The sequence below is a fragment of the Suillus subalutaceus genome (genome assembly GCF_016647625.1).
Source record: "Suillus subalutaceus strain FC151 chromosome Unknown DFJ58scaffold_28, whole genome shotgun sequence".
NCBI lineage: Eukaryota > Fungi > Basidiomycota > Agaricomycetes > Boletales > Suillaceae > Suillus > Suillus subalutaceus.
Window position 1 is genome coordinate 357,733 of NW_024540277.1, and position 15,704 is coordinate 373,436.

General features: G+C 47.2%; 4 protein-coding genes across 4 annotated transcripts; 1 reads left to right on the plus strand and 3 right to left on the minus strand.

Annotated features, from left to right (window-relative positions):
• Positions 1-25: 25 nt before the first annotated feature.
• On the minus strand, positions 26-1,761 carry DFJ58DRAFT_912741 (uncharacterized protein; the record flags this gene model as incomplete). Its single annotated transcript, XM_041395290.1, has 7 exons — positions 26-828; positions 881-1,072; positions 1,119-1,229; positions 1,274-1,307; positions 1,357-1,573; positions 1,625-1,694; positions 1,744-1,761. The coding sequence occupies 7 exons, from the start codon at positions 1,759-1,761 to the stop codon at positions 37-39; spliced, it is 1,434 nt and encodes a 477-aa protein (XP_041246246.1). The 3' UTR covers positions 26-36.
• A 465-nt stretch (positions 1,762-2,226) lies between these two features.
• DFJ58DRAFT_839643 (uncharacterized protein) lies at positions 2,227-6,062 on the plus strand (the record flags this gene model as incomplete). The annotated part of the gene is made up of 11 exons (XM_041392538.1): positions 2,227-2,229; positions 2,286-2,970; positions 3,026-3,628; positions 3,677-3,942; positions 3,992-4,615; positions 4,665-4,957; positions 5,008-5,386; positions 5,436-5,624; positions 5,677-5,817; positions 5,868-5,987; positions 6,039-6,062. 11 exons carry the CDS (start codon positions 2,227-2,229, stop codon positions 6,060-6,062), a joined length of 3,327 nt encoding a protein of 1,108 aa, XP_041246247.1.
• On the minus strand, positions 5,795-6,602 carry DFJ58DRAFT_777238 (DASH outer kinetochore protein). Its single transcript, XM_041389541.1, has 3 exons — positions 6,497-6,602; positions 6,191-6,446; positions 5,795-6,139 (listed from the first exon to the last, which is right to left on the minus strand). Exons 1-2 carry the CDS (start codon positions 6,560-6,562, stop codon positions 6,240-6,242), a joined length of 273 nt encoding a protein of 90 aa, XP_041246248.1. The 5' UTR covers positions 6,563-6,602; the 3' UTR covers positions 5,795-6,139; positions 6,191-6,239.
• A 3,508-nt stretch (positions 6,603-10,110) lies between these two features.
• On the minus strand, positions 10,111-11,593 carry DFJ58DRAFT_725670 (uncharacterized protein; the record flags this gene model as incomplete). The annotated part of the gene is made up of 3 exons (XM_041385268.1): positions 10,111-10,394; positions 11,168-11,423; positions 11,474-11,593. 3 exons carry the CDS (start codon positions 11,591-11,593, stop codon positions 10,111-10,113), a joined length of 660 nt encoding a protein of 219 aa, XP_041246249.1.
• Between the last annotated feature and the right edge of the window lie 4,111 nt (positions 11,594-15,704).

Consider the following 15,704-nt stretch of genomic DNA (forward strand, 5'->3'; position numbering starts at 1 on the left):
TCCCAAGTCAGACTTTGTTTGCAGAAAAACACGTTACTATAGATCCCAGACATCCGTAAAACAGTCATCTGTGCTACCCTGGACCACCTGACCATCCATGCCAAAGTGTGTGTCGAAATCGTATTCTTGATCCGCGGTATTGCTCTTCACCTGTAAGAAGATATCTTGATCAGGACCTCCGTCCGGAACTTGTGAAACAGCAATAGATCCAGTCTCATCTTCAACACCAAGACCACCCGAGTCATCGAATACGTCGGCCAGATCGAACAACAGCTCGTCCTCGCAGCTCCATTCTTCATCAACAAGCACGTCAAATTCCTCCACTCCTCCAGGTTTTTCTTGGCGCCCCAAAAACGTCAACTTCGCGTGATGACTTGACAGGGATGGGTGAAACACAACACATTCGAAATCGGCATCTTCCATGTTCGCATCCTCTTGCTCGTGATCGGGTTCTAGATCCAACGCGAAGCTGTCGTCTTCACTTTCAGTTAGATAGGACAGTGCCAAAGGGGGCGTAGTGCTACGTGGTTGAGATGAAGAGCCTAGGCCTTCGATAAGAGAATCGGCCGAATGCGTGGTCCATGCGCCAGAAAACGTGGACCAGGGTAACGCTTCTTCGGCCCAGTCCTCTAAAAGATCATCCATGTCATTCGGCACGGTCTGCTGGATATCAATAGCCGGAACGGAGTTATCCATGTGAATGTCAGGGAGATTGGGCCAAGTTAAAGGGAAATCGAATTTTGTGTTGTTGATTATGGCGTCATCCTCAATTAGTTGATCGTCATCCCCAGCTGAGGAAGTCAATAGAGTCGAGCGTGCGGTGATGACCTGTCTCTGAGTAACTCGCACGTTTGTGGTCCCTGAACGGGAGAATCCATACCTTGAAGCGGGTCTGGGGGACCCCCGCTCTGAATATCTGCTCCAAGGACTCACACAATACGGCTTCTGGTGTGAGATTCGAAGTATTGATTTGCTCGCCTTCATCCGAGTCTTCTGAGTCGCGGGAGGCGAAACACAAAGAGAGGGCTGCCACGGAGGTTTGGAGTACGGACTGATGGCGAGCGCGTGCGGTCTAGAAAGATATTTGTGGCGTACACGGGCAGAAGTAGAAAACGCACCTTAATTAGTCGCTTACAACGTGCTACAAAATGGGGATTGGGGGACCGCCCCATAATTTCGAGAATGGACTGTGCAACGGAAGGAAAGTACTCGGACTCCATGTCGAGTCTCTGTACATTGTCAGGGCGGTTGAGCAGAAAAGGTACCAACATACTCTGCACCACGTGCCAAAGATAAGGGGATAGCGTCTGAGTCATATGAGAGCGCATATATTCAGCTCTGACTGCGGAAACGCACCCAACAAGTTGATTGAAAAGCTGCTCTGTGACGCGCTTGAGGAGGAGCTCAAAGGGCAGGTACAGACTGTCTGCGAACGGGTTGACATTGCTGAGAAGGTTTGTGGAGCCAGCTTCGCGATCGCCTGCGGTTTTCCAAATATAACATAGGTCCACCCCCACGAGAATAGCATGTGGGCGGGATGTATGAGATAGGGACCGCGATGGCGTCAGAGTGACTGCCGAAGCAAAATGTGCATGAGTAGATGACGTAGAGTCAAAAACCTTACTTTTAGCGCGGCCATCGTCATCGTCAATGTATGCCTCAGAAATGATGTTTAAACCAAGCTGAAGTGCATTCTAGAGTGGTTTGTCACATCAGAAAAACGGAAAAAAGTAGTTTCGATACATGCTTCGTCGAGTTCATTGCGGAGATGGCGCATCAATGCGGAGCGCGCGATTACATCTGTAGGGACAGTCTGACCGTCCAGAGAACCTGAAATAGAAAAAATCAAATCTGAAAGTAGGAGAACGTCCAATTCTTTTGGTAATCTGCCCTTGACTTTATGAAAGACATTAGAAGGAGAGCCATGATAGAGCTTGTGCACAATTTTTACGTTCAATAGACACTGTTCGGACGCAGCACGAATTGACGAAGAGGAGGAAAAGGAGGGCATTGAGAATTATTGAATTATTATTATATGTCTAAGTCTATATGCAAGTCCAAGTCCATTTTGTCAAGTCTATATATGGGTGTTAGCCAAGCCTGTAGCTATGCCCCGTTGGGCGTTTATCGGTATATCAGTAATCTGCCCAGGCCCACAGCCCCATCCGCTGCTGTATAACGCCCTCTCTTACTACGACCTACAGACAGCACAGGTCTTCAACGGTCATGGTGCGCTCTCACTTTCTGCTTTAAATTCACAGTCAAACAAGTCTCCTTTATCATAGTCGGCCGTCGAGCTAGACCAGAAAATACAAGATGTCTTCAAGCGCATCGAGAAGGAACGCAAATTCATCGACGCTTCACGCTTGATCAGACAAGCAACCACAAATCCTGATGTTCTGCGTCAAAATGATGCAAAAGTTCGCGAGGCAGAGCGTTCGCTTTCTTATTTTGAGGACACTCTCCGCGAGCTACAAGCTCGCAAGCTACAGCGCGATGATCCCTCTAGATCGGGTACTGCTATATCTCCTCATCAACAACTATTCAAACCAGGTCGTTCCACTGATAGAGATCGTTCACTTCCCCGAATCCCCCCCTTTGATCAAGATTCTACTCGTGGCGCCTCTTCTAGCGCCACTCTCGTCCCCGGCGATGACACAGACGGCATTCCCAAGGCAAAGCAATACACAAATCTCGATCTTATCAAAGCAGATACCCCCCTTACAACTCCAAAGATATCTCGTATGCTTCATCAGCTTGAGTTTAAAGTACAAGTCGAAATGCAGTACAAGAAGGGCATCGACAAGATGTCCAAGCTTTATCAGGCAGACGGCGACAAGAAATCTCGCGCAGATGCGGAGAGCAAGCGCGTTGAGAGCGAGAAGAAGATTCAACTCCTCCAATCCGCTCTCAAATGCTACAAGAACCTCCACATCCTTGATGACGTTGAGGAAGAAGAGCAGCCAGCAGGTCAGTTCTCCTTTTGTGCCCCCCAATCTACATAATTTCAAATCTCATGGGCTAGGTCCCGATGGCGAACGTAAAGATAATCTACGTTCTAAACCGTTATCCGGCAAGCTCTATGTGACTGTCAAGGGAGCACGCGAACTCGAACATACTCCAATCGTAACCGGTTTTAGAGCCCGTCCTTCCTCCAAACAGGTCCGTGAGACCTTCGTATCCCTTAAAATCGAAGGAACGCAACGCGCTCGCTCCCACCCCTCACGAACCGACCGCTGGAATGAAGACTTTGAAATCACCGTCGACAAAGCTAATGAAGTCGAGATCGCGGTCTATGATAAACAAGTATCCGAAGTTCACCCGGCTCCTATTGGATTGCTCTGGATAAGAATCAGCGACCTTGTCGAAGCACTCAGACGTCAAAAGGTCATGATGGACAGCCAGGGTGGCTGGGTCACTGCTGGTGCCATGGATGGTGACTCTCCTGTCAATCGTTCTCCTCAGCATATGGGTGGATTTGGCGATGTCAATGCTCCTCTCAATATAGACCCTGATGGGGCAGGTAATCCACCAGGTGGCACAACGGCATTCACGAGCCAGAACGAAGGCATTGATGCGTGGTTCGCGGTCGAACCAGTCGGCGCCCTTGGATTACATCTCAACTTCGGTAAGTGACTTCCAAGTCTGTGAGTCGGATTCTTATGCCGAATTTCAGTCAAGGAGAACGTGCGCAAGCGCCCGCTAGATGCGCCCGGTGGACTCGGCCGTCAAGGCGCTGTCAGAAAACGAAAGGGTGAAGTCCACGAGATGAATGGCCATAAATTCGTACAACGGCAATTCTATCAACTCATGCTTTGTGCCTTTTGCAACGACTTCCTACTCAACGCCTTGGGTTACCAGTGCGAAGACTGCCGATACACCTGTCACAAGAAATGTTACGAGAAAGTCGTTACCAAGTGTATATCGAAGTCAAATACTGGGGTACGTACCTTCCCCCCTCTTTCGTCGTCTCTTACACCTCCCTCTCCAGGAGGGCGATGAAGAGAAGATCAACCATCGCATCCCCCATCGCTTCGAGCCCCTCACAAACATCGGCGCAAACTGGTGCTGCCACTGCGGTTACATGCTTCCCCTCGGTCGCAAGAACGCACGAAAGTGCTCGGAATGCGACATCACTTGCCATGCCAACTGTGCACACCTCGTGCCTGATTTCTGTGGCATGTCAATGGAGACAGCTAACCAGCTCCTCCGTGATTGGCGCGATATCAATCGCGCGCGTGGGGGTAAAGCAGCAGCAGTGGTATCACGACCCGTAGCCCTTACTCCTACCCCGCATACCCAAACGCAAGTGCCTCCACCTGCGGAAGTGCCGCTTAGCGATAGTCTGGACAGGATGCAACTGGGAGAGGTGGCTCCTGTACCTGAGATTATTGTGGATGCGTTTGGGCGCCGCACGCCTATGCAGGATGGTGCTGATTCTCGTTATTATCAGCAGCAACCACTGTCTAGTGTTCCTCCTCGTCCTCCCCCAGGTGCTCGGGTTCCGGTCCCCCCTGCTTACCCCAATGAACAATTGTTGCCTCCCCCACCACCGCCTCCGCCACAGGCACCTATGGTGTATGAGCAGGAAGAGTATTCGATACCCGCGCCACAGGTATGTTTCTGTGTTAGTGGTGTCAGCACGTGCGCTCACAAAGGTCTAGAAACAGACCTCGTATCCGCAACCGGGTTTGCCGATGCAACCTCCTCCTGGGCCCCAGTATGCATCACGATCTCAGGACGCTCACTTAGTCTCACCAGTTCAGGCGATGCCTCCGATGCAGCGAGTCGCAACTCGCAAGCGTAAAGTTGGTCTCGACGACTTCAACTTCTTGGCTGTCCTGGGTAAGGGTAACTTCGGTAAGGTTATGCTCGCGGAGGAGAAAAAGACAAATGGGTTGTATGCCATCAAGGTGCTCAAGAAGGAGTTTATCATTGATAACGATGAGGTCGAGAGGTATGTCTCATGATATTGATGCGACCAAGATATTTAATAAGGATTTGTAGTACCCGTTCAGAAAAACGAGTATTCTTGGCTGCTGCTCGTGAACGGCACCCGTTCCTGCTTGGCTTACACTCGTGTTTCCAGACGGAGACGCGCGTATACTTTGTCATGGAGTACGTTAGCGGTGGTGACCTCATGTTGCACATCCAACGCAAACAGTTCTCGCTTCGCCAAGCCAAGTTTTACGCGTCGGAGGTTCTTCTTGCTCTGGAGTATTTCCATGCGAACGGCATCATCTACCGTGATCTAAAGCTTGATAATATTCTGCTTACCCTTGACGGACACGTCAAGGTTGCTGATTACGGTTTGTGCAAGGAGGATATGTGGTATGGCTCGACCACGAGCACGTTCTGCGGTACTCCCGAGTTTATGGCTCCCGAGGTACCCGTCACATCTCCTTGTTTTGAGGACCAAACTGACGTTGATGCAGATTCTGCTGGAGCAACGATACGGCCGCGCCGTAGATTGGTGGGCGTTTGGTGTCTTAACGTATGAGATGTTGCTCGGACAATCGCCTTTCCGTGGTGATGACGAGGATGAAATCTTTGATGCCATCTTGGAGGATGAGCCTTTATATCCCATCACCATGCCAAGAGATGCTGTTTCCATCCTGCAAAAGGTTGAATGTTTCCGTGCTCTGCTTTCTATGCTTGCTGATGGTGATCTTGCAGCTGTTGACCCGCGATCCCACCCGACGTTTGGGATCTGGGAAAGCCGATGCTGAGGAAATCAAGAGACATCCCTTCTTCAAGGATGTGAGCTTTGACGATGTCTTGAACAAACGCATCCCGCCGCCATACTTCCCCACTATAGTAAGCCCGATGTTTCAAGTACAAAGGAATGATGTTGATTTCATTTGCAGAACGGGAGTGCAGATACCAGTAACTTCGATGAAGAGTTTACAAAGGAGCAGCCGACATTAACGCCCGTTCACGGACAGTTGTCTGCAAAGGACCAACAGGAATTCAGCGGATTCTCATGGGTGAGTGCGGTGCCTGTTTCTTGGTTACTCCCCACTAAACAACTTGCGCAGGTCGCTTCTTGGGCAGATGTATGATTCGGACTCTACGCAGCATTGTAATCATAATCTGTCTTTGTCTTGTCGCAATAATGCATACTTTTTGTTCTTCTCACCTGTACTTGGATAGTCTTCGCAAAGTTCATGAAAGTGATCATGTAGCGTACCTGTCGAACAATTTCACTTTCTCTCTTGAGCGGCTCGGCGGCGTTGGCGCTAGCGTTTGGAGTTTGTAGACACGACGTGGGCGCCTGTGCCGGGGACGGTCGTTCTATCTTCGAGCACTTCATCTCGTTGTCCACGCATCAACTCGTGGAAGCTTTGCCACAGGGAAGCGATGGTTTCGTATTCACGAGTCATGCCTATTACTTCTTCGAGCTTTCGATTGAGTACGTTGCTGGATGAGAGAAGGTCTTCAAAACCCTGAGGATGGCGCGTCGGCTTTAAGATGTGTTGGGTTAGGTAGTACTTACTGCTGTGATGTCTAAGGATAGTCTGTCGCGCTCGCGTTCAAAGAAGGAGGGTTCTGATTGCGACATCGAGTAGTACTTGGTTAGTGGAGGATTTGGCTGATTATCGGAGACCGGAATATTATCGCGTCGCGTCGCGTTCTGAATATTATGTCATCACACTTCAACGTTTCAACTTGAACTCGGCCCTAAATTTGGCCTAACGTTCGACCAGCAGGAATCCATTTTTGACTGAGAAGCTGGTAGGTGAGCTTCAGCGATCAATCGATCATCCATATTAATAGTCCTAGTGTGCGACGTTGATGCGAGATAGAAGGTGTGCGAGCTTAATCAAGGATGGTACCCTCGAAGTTCCGAACGCTTATTGAAATTCGCAGATTAGCAAACTCTGCGCTGGCTGGGTACCTATCAACATGCGGCATCGCTCCCGGTGTTCTCCTGAGGCAGACTGCAAAATCGATGGCAGTCGATGGTTTAGAATGGCCGTGATGTGCCAGGATATTGGGTAAACAGTCTACCCTCCTACTACTGCCGTTCACCCAGAAACCGGGAACTTCGGTTCTGGGTGCACCATCCCAATCAGCTATGTGGAGGTCAGTTAATCAGCTGCCAGCTTTTCCCCAGCACGTGTTGAACCCTTATCAATTTTCCGTGACCTTAAAAGCAAGTCTGAGCAGAACGCTTTGGCATTAATGATTCCCGCACCGTGCTCTTTCGTCCTTTCATATTAGACCTTCCTGCTCACCTCCCCTACCTATTGTTCCACAGCCTACGTTCGCGACTCGTGGCTATCACGCAATATCACATTCCGATCTAGGACAGGCGAAAGGTTGTTATATACCGCCATATACACCTCGTCAGATCGAACACGAGATGTTCGCATCACACATCTTGGCCAGTGGAACAATTGCTCTTCTCCCAAGCTGTATGGTCTGCGAACCGTGTGGTTCCAACTTATCGTGCACCTTCATATTTTTCCACTGTTCTCTTAGAACACTCCAGACGACAAAGGTTGGTGGTGCGATATTGTTCCATTAACTTTCCTCTATCTTCGGATCCTTCGGCGCTCGAGGTCTCCATGACCAACCTGTGGCTGCTATATCAGCGCGCCCCCGCGCATCGTCTATACGAATCTGCAAACCAATAGCATTGATTTTCAACCACTGCTGTTGGTTCGCTGATCCGGTGCGGGTACTCGGAAGTTTTGATCACTGTTTTTCTAACAGGTAAAGAATCGCGCTGACACCACGATGCGCGCTTTCTAGACAAGATGATAATATCTCTCTTCCATTTGGCTTTGACTACGCATTTATTTTCTATTTATAGGGTGTGCCCCACCAAAGCTAGTGCTTATATTATACAAGAGATTGCTGCTCGGAGAATGACTTGATCTCCGGGAACTCGAGTCAGACGGTCTGCAAGGGTAAACCCTTGAAGGTGAGACAATGTTTATGATATGTCAAGAAGAGGAACTCCTGAGGCGGGTAACATGCCTTGTTTTCATCGTATTTGGAGAGCATGATTTTACTCTGCACGATGCTGGCAACATTATCATTATAGAAGATAACGAGTTTGAGCCCTGGCATCGACATTTTTTCCACAAATGATTCGCGTAGAGTAGCAGGGGGTGAGGATTTACCAGTACTTGACGTAAACTTTTTAAAGGCAAAGCTCTTAGCTAGTATAGAAAGCTGTGCGCTGCCCCAAATGCGGATCACGGTATCGGATGTTTTGGCAATCTATTATGTAACGAGGCACGAGCGAAAGAATAGAGTAAGGTCTTCGAGCGAACAGCAGATGCGGCACCAATCCTCTTGACTTCGTGCCGCGACCATCGTTCGTCACTGCGTAGCTATCTGTGCTCGTTTTTATTTTCCACAAACACACAAGACAATAGAATAATACTAGAACCATACACCCTCATTTCATATACCAAATCTTACAATGCCCTTAGCCGCAGACCCATCACTCGAAGTCATCCCAGACTTCGCAGGTAACCTATATGCCGGAATTCGCACAGACCTCGCAGACGCCACGAACCAAACCGAAGAGCAAGTTATAGACCGTCTAACGCAGACATGGAACACAGACCACGACGCAAGAGTAACTGAATGTTACAGTCAAGTACGCCCCTATTCATTTTCTTTCTCTTACATCATTGTATTACATCACGATCGCATCTTGCCGTCGCTAGATGATCTATTCTTGGTATCTCTGACTCGTCTTATCTCTGACTCGTCTTATCTCTGACTCGTCTCTATGATCTCATAGTACCAGCCCTAAAGTCGTTACCGCTTACTATATAAACTCGTCCTGTACTATGTAGTTCTTTACTTTAATCTTACTAGGTTTTACCTGGAACTTCCTTCGCTTAAGACCTCCAATCTTAAGTCGTATTGAACGTGATTCAAGTCGAGGACACTCTCCTAGACTTGTCTTAGAAACCACTGGACTTCGGTATACGCCGAAGCCTTGAACCGACCTTGGCTGATTACTCTTATCGAGTAGCCATACGTCAGAACCATCCTAGTTCGTAACACTGAATGGAACCAGGACCAAGAGGCGGAAGCCCAAGCCGCAGCAGAAGCCAAGAGGGCACGAGTCGCCCAAGATGAAGCAGGGCGAGTCCAACGGGAAGCAGAAACGGAAAAGGAACGCCTGGAGACAGAGAAGAAGAAACCAAAAATGAATGGGTTCGAGGAAGCCTCCACTGTAGGAGACTTTTTAGCTCCTCGTCCTGCGCAATATGCGATTCAAAAACTCACCAACTTTGAATACGTAGAACTCTGGTACTTCTCACCAGACGGATGCAGAGATGCCCTCAAAACATCACGTTCTACAGCGGAGAACGATTTGAGCATCACAAGGACAGACGACCAACTCACGTTGCGCCCAACCTCAGCTTTCAAGGCATCAAAATCAGCACTGGCTGACCACGAACTTCCATTCTCAATCTTCCTCCGAGCAAAGAACTTATTCCTCGTCCAAATCAGCAAGGCCAAGTGGCCCCAGTCACACATTGACGCCCTGTCTTTTTTCTTCTGGCACCTGGAAAACCACTCCATACGGAACAACAGCGACATCGGAGACACGGTCGTCCTGACCTACGCATCCCGAGTACGCCATGACTGGCATGACCGTCTCAAACGCGATGAAGGTTTCAACATAGGCAACATCAATGAGAACCTTCTCCGGGTAATCAACGAGGAGCTGTGGGACAAGATTTGCTCCTGTACATTAAACGCCGTACGTACCAAAACCCAAACCAACCATAGAGAAACCACTAACCTTTCATCTTTTGTTTTCTCTCACTCATCCAATCCATGCATTGATATCCGCATATCACCCATCCAACATAAATCCCCACGATGTGTTCCCGCGGATGCCCGTAACCTTGACACGGATGCCCACGACGACCTTCCTGTGGACGCCTGCGATGGCATTCCCGCGGATGCCCGTACTTATTCTAACATGGATGCCCGCACCCATAACGCGGACGCTCACAACTAAACTCGAACACCCACAACCATAATCACCCCACAGCCCACAAGCAGAGAAGCACCCCCAAACCCATATCGAAGGGCCAGCTACCGTGACCCTCGGGGAGGTCCCCATGATCAACGGAACCGCAACTCGCGGTCACGTTCTCCCCAAAGGAACCATGACAGCCAAAGGAACAAGGCTCCAGGATCACCAGACAACACCTGCGATCGCCAACAACGCCACTGGGGGTTTTTCCCGTGGCGCAGGTTCACGAGGCCGGTCTGCCTGCACCCCTCTGTCTCGGCCGTTTTGCCCATGACATCCAACGCTGCGAGGCGCGTGCCATGTGGGACGGCACCAACACCCATTGTCGACGGGCGGACGACGGGCGCATCACCAACCCTCAAGGCCTTCCCATCTGCTACAAATGGCAACACCCAGGGGGTTGTCAGCTCCCAAACCACGAATCATACCACGAATGTTCTGGATGTGGGAGCAAGGAACATGGAGCTCAAATGTGCCCTCGCAGCGAGAAGGCTCAGAGCACAAACTCCATATGACCCAGAAGGATGGTACCACTTACTTGCAGAAGCAGATCTCCTTCGTAGATACCCGTCCATCCCAGAGGGACTTGTCTCTGGTTTCTCTGGGGGCATACCCCAAATCACGCGTACCTATACACCATCAGTAAACCCCAATTTTCTCCACAGACATAACATTTCCGACAGTTTCCCACAGTAACCCACAGCGCCCCACAGCGGCACAGAGCTCACAGTAGATTTCTCCCAGCATCGACATTTTCTGATACTAGTTCCTCACAGCAACCCACAGAGGGACAGAGCTCACAGGGTGTACAGCTGCTTACAGTGTTTGTCAGTAAAATACTAGTACTAGTCACCATTTCCATTTCTCAAGCGCTACTACTAGTATGTAGTTTGAGCTAGAGCTATACTTAGAAAATTAAAACAATTTGAAGCACATCCGCCAAGGTCAAGACATAAACAAATTTCATGGCCGAATCATATTTAGTGAGAGTACTACTGCCAAATACAATGTTTCTATTTGATACAAATCAAAAGAAGGTACTTGTCATCAGTCCAACTGGATGGCGACCTGACGGACAGGATGCGAATGAGTCTATGATACGAAGGTGTTAGTTGGTAGTACTATGTAAATGATAGGCATACTTACCATGAAAATTGTGTGGCGCTGGGTGGTGAGAAAGACCATGTTTCCTGAATGTGATGCGCATATGACCCAATCCTACATCCGCCTTGTCGAGCTTGCACTTAGAGATGGCGGACTTGTGTTTTGAAAGAGACGTCATGACTTCATGTTCTCGGACAATGCAATCGGCAAGTGTTTTCTCTGCATCGAATACATCACGTCGGGCCCTTGCAAGGTCCATGATGAGGTTGGCTTCAAGATCATCAACATCGTTGATGGTCTGTGGGCATGTGAACGAGCATTGCCTAGTAAGATATCACAGTCACTTACCATTGAGCCAATAGCGTCGACCACATCGTACAAATCTGCGATACCACTGCCAGAGTCACCCAGGACATAGTTGGCTTGCCACTTATTGCATCGCGGTGTCCTGCATGATTTGGGAATCATGCATGGACATGACTACTAGGTATCCCCCTAAAAGACAAAGTCTGTTAGCTTAGTCCTCAGACTAGTCAACCCATACCTTGGTATCAAACCTTGGTCCAATAGTTTCGGTTTTCCCTCAGTGATTCATGAATCCACCATGTTTTGAAGAAAAGTCATATGTGAGATGGGAATCACATAATGACCTAGTTGATATGAGAAGCAAAATGAAGGTTAATGTATTGCCTTTCATTTGGCTTATTCACTTTGGCTAGAGAAACCCATAGAGAAAAGTTCAAAGCCTAACAAAAACCTATCTAAAAAGCCCGCGTATTGTGTACTATTATTTGTTCCATTATTTCTGAGTTGTTTTCTCTAGTGTTTCTTTACTTTACTTTTCTATTAGGATGCTCTGACTAATCAGATGCTTCATAAAATTGTACCTACAGGGTATGATGTCATAATGATGTCATAGGACTTCACCTACACTCCTGCAGGTATTTTGGTTGAAAGATATGATATCATAGTGATGTCATAATGATGTCATGTTCCATGGAATTTGCTAGAACATTCCAATGACTCATAATGACTCATAGTGACTCATAGTGACTCAGAATGATGTCATTATCCCACCATGAATATTCTGGAATGTTCTTTTGCACCTGCTAGAACATTCTGCTCCAGTTTTTGGAATATTCTTCCCACATTCTGAAGTCATTACATCACCTTTTTACTTACATAATATTCCCACACAAAATGTATATAAGGAGAGCCCATTCTCCCCCAAAAAAATAGATCTCCCACTTGTTGCATTCAAGAATCTCCCTCTTGAGCAAATTGAACTCTCACCTAAGAAGCTTCAGTCTGAACAAATTGCTGCTTACAAAGCCCATTTCCTTTGTAAGAACTGTCCAGGCAAGTGCAGGGAAAGTGTTTCCCTTGAGATTACATAAGTTTCTCGCGATAGAAACCCAGTTTTGTGAGACCAGTGTTCTCACCACGTAGTGTTTACTGACCAACACGAGCTTTGGTCACCGTTGTTATTTTGTGAGACCAGCATTCTCACCAGGTATTTGTATACTGACCAACACGAGCTTTGGTCATTGTTGTTATTTGTCATTGTTTTATATTTGTCATTTGTTGTTATTTGTGAGACCAGCGTTCTCACCAGGTATTTGTATATTGACCAACACGAGCTTTGGTCCACGTAGTCACATTTGAGACCAGCTTCTCAACAGTTAACCGTATATTCAGGAAACCAGTTCAAGTGTCTAGACGGTATATCCTAGACAATCCCATAGTTTCAATCAGAGATAATAAAGCTCCGGCTAAGTTAATCTGACTGATTGGTTTAGCGAGCCTCCCAAGAACTCACACGTTATCTACCACGAAAGAAGAAAAGTCGTAGACCGTGTTAATCGAGGACTGGCAAGAAGTCTTATCCAGTGTAATTGTGGTGTCATTACATTCTTACACGTATTTATATAAGACCCTCGGTTATTAAGACATCACTGGAGCCCAACCGCGAGGGAGGCTTCTTCTTGATTTCTTATTGAAACTACTCGTATTCAGAGTACTATCCAAACGTAACCATTCAGAATCCAACACACCAGGTAACCAAATTGTCCACGACAATTTCCCCAGCATCTATCTTAACCACACAGTTAACTATGTCACCATCAACACTGCCTATGATGACACACTCTATTCTTACTATGCCTATCCCCGGGAGTAAGGCAGCTCCCAAGAAGTTTAAAGGAGACTTTACAGAAGTCAAAAAGTTTGTCAAGCATTATGAAAAGTTATGTGACTATAACCAAGTCACCACTGACAAGGACAGATGTGAAACTATTACCCAGTATACTTCACGTCATGTCACCGAGTTCATTGAAGGACTGGACTCATATGAGAAAGCCGATTGGAATGCTCTCAAGGCAGACATTCTAAAGTATTATGACGCTGATTTGGACACAAAGCGTTATAAAGAAAGGATTTACTCTCCTATGTTAAGGCTATGAGGGGACAACGTATTCCCACTCTAGCAGCATGGAAGAAGTATGTACGAGGATTTATTAGGATTGCAGGTTGGCTTCAAACTGCAAAGAAGATTTCAGCAGATGAGTATGCAGGTTATTTTTGGAAAGGAATTTATAAGAATTTGCGTGCTAAGATTGAAAGTAGACTTATGGCTAAGGAACCTGACAAGGATTTATCCAAGGCATTTGGCGTGGATAAAGTTATCTCAGCTGCAGAGAAGCTACTTCACAGGGACCGTTTCGATTCAGATCTGCTTATCTCCGAGGAAGAGACTGATCTCTCATCTTCGGACTCTGAGGACTCTGACTCTACTGAATCATCCTTGACTTCAAGCGAGGAGTCATCTGATTCAGATGATGAGGCAGAGATTAAACCTCGCAAATCTACTAAGAAAGGTTCGAAGAAGCGACATGTTGCTAAAGAAACTCCTAGACATAAGGACAGACATTCTGGCACAACAACTCCTATGGAAACCTCCAAGAAAGCCAAGGCTAACAAGGAAGCTATAAGTATGGAACCACGTGATGAGATTGAGGATCTGATCAAGCAGCTCAATATCATGTCACTTGAGGATCCTCAGTATGCTCTTTTGTATTATCGTGTTACTAAGTTAGACCCAAGAGTCATGCAGATTATTTCTCCACCCCCTCCCAGAGCTGGTGCAGGAATGTCTCCTGACTTACAAGGTTCTAAATTGAATGCTACTCCCAGTAATGGTGGTGGAAGAGGATATGGTCAAAGGAGACCTCAACCCCAACCTGGTTCCAGATTTTACCAACCACAAGGAACACCATTTCAGAATAGGATTTGTTTTGGATGTGGAGAGATAGGACATACTCTCCCCATTTGCCCTCACCTTGCCAAGCTAGAAGCTGAAGGAAGGATCAAGAGGAATGAAAAGAGACAAATTCAACACCCTAATGGGAATGCAGTCAGACGTATGCCGGAGGAAACAGTCATTGAAGCACTTAATAGGGAAGCAGCTCCCATGTCACACTTTGTTGCTATTAGACCCGATGAGGTCAATCGGGAGTCTTTGACTAGCAATGTGATAAGGAGCAGGAGGACTAGAGTTGATGATATCTCTAGTGACGAGGAAGAAGATGAAGAAAGTGATAGTAACAATGATGCATTTATGATCCCTGCATATGGCGATGAAAGTGACGAAGAAGACTATTATGTATATCCAGCAGAAAGAAACCATAAAGACCGCTGCCAAAGCTAGACGAGAACGCTTTGACGGAGTCTTTCCCCCTACCAAGAAAAATGTACGTGATCAGGAGACTGGATCAAAGGGAAAGGAAAATGTGATAGGGAATAAACCTATGACTGCCCCGCGATCAAAGCCAGCTCCTGCATCAAAGAAGGAACACATTATCAAAGAAAGACCCGGACCACTAACAAGGAGTGAAAGGGCTAATATTGATAAGCAGAAAGCTCATATTAATCCAGATTATGATGAAAATAATGATGACATAATCATGGAAGATGTGCCACTTCCTAAGCCAAGTTTGGCTAAGGAAGACAAAAAGAAAGCAGACCCTGGTGAAAAGGAAAACACGAGTCCTAATCAAAAGATTACACATCGTCGTATCTCCGATTTAGCAGTGCGTGCTAAACCTGAAAAAGTTTTGGAGTCAGTCCTTAGGACTCCAATCTCTTTAGAAGTTGGTGAAATTCTTGGATCATCCCGTGAGTTGTCAGGAATTTTAGCCAATGCTATAAAGCCAAAGCCAGTTGTTATAGAAAAAGCCCAAGCTCACTCGATTTGGAGCAAGACCCGTGGCTTATTGATCAGGATGACAATGTATTGTGATGGAGAACCCATCAATGCTATAATTGATACTGGAAGTCAGCTCAATATAGTGAGCCGACAAGTTGGAAAGCTCAGATTAACCGCCCCATTGACGTAGGAAGAAGCATCTCTATGAACGATGCTAATGGAGGCGAAGGAAAATTACAAGGCTTAGTTGAGAATGTTCCACTTACTTGTGGAGCAGTCCAAACCAAAGCAAATCTTTATGTAGGTGACCATGTACCCTTCAATTTGCTATTAGGAAGACCGTGGCAACGCGGGAACTATGTTAGCATTGATGAA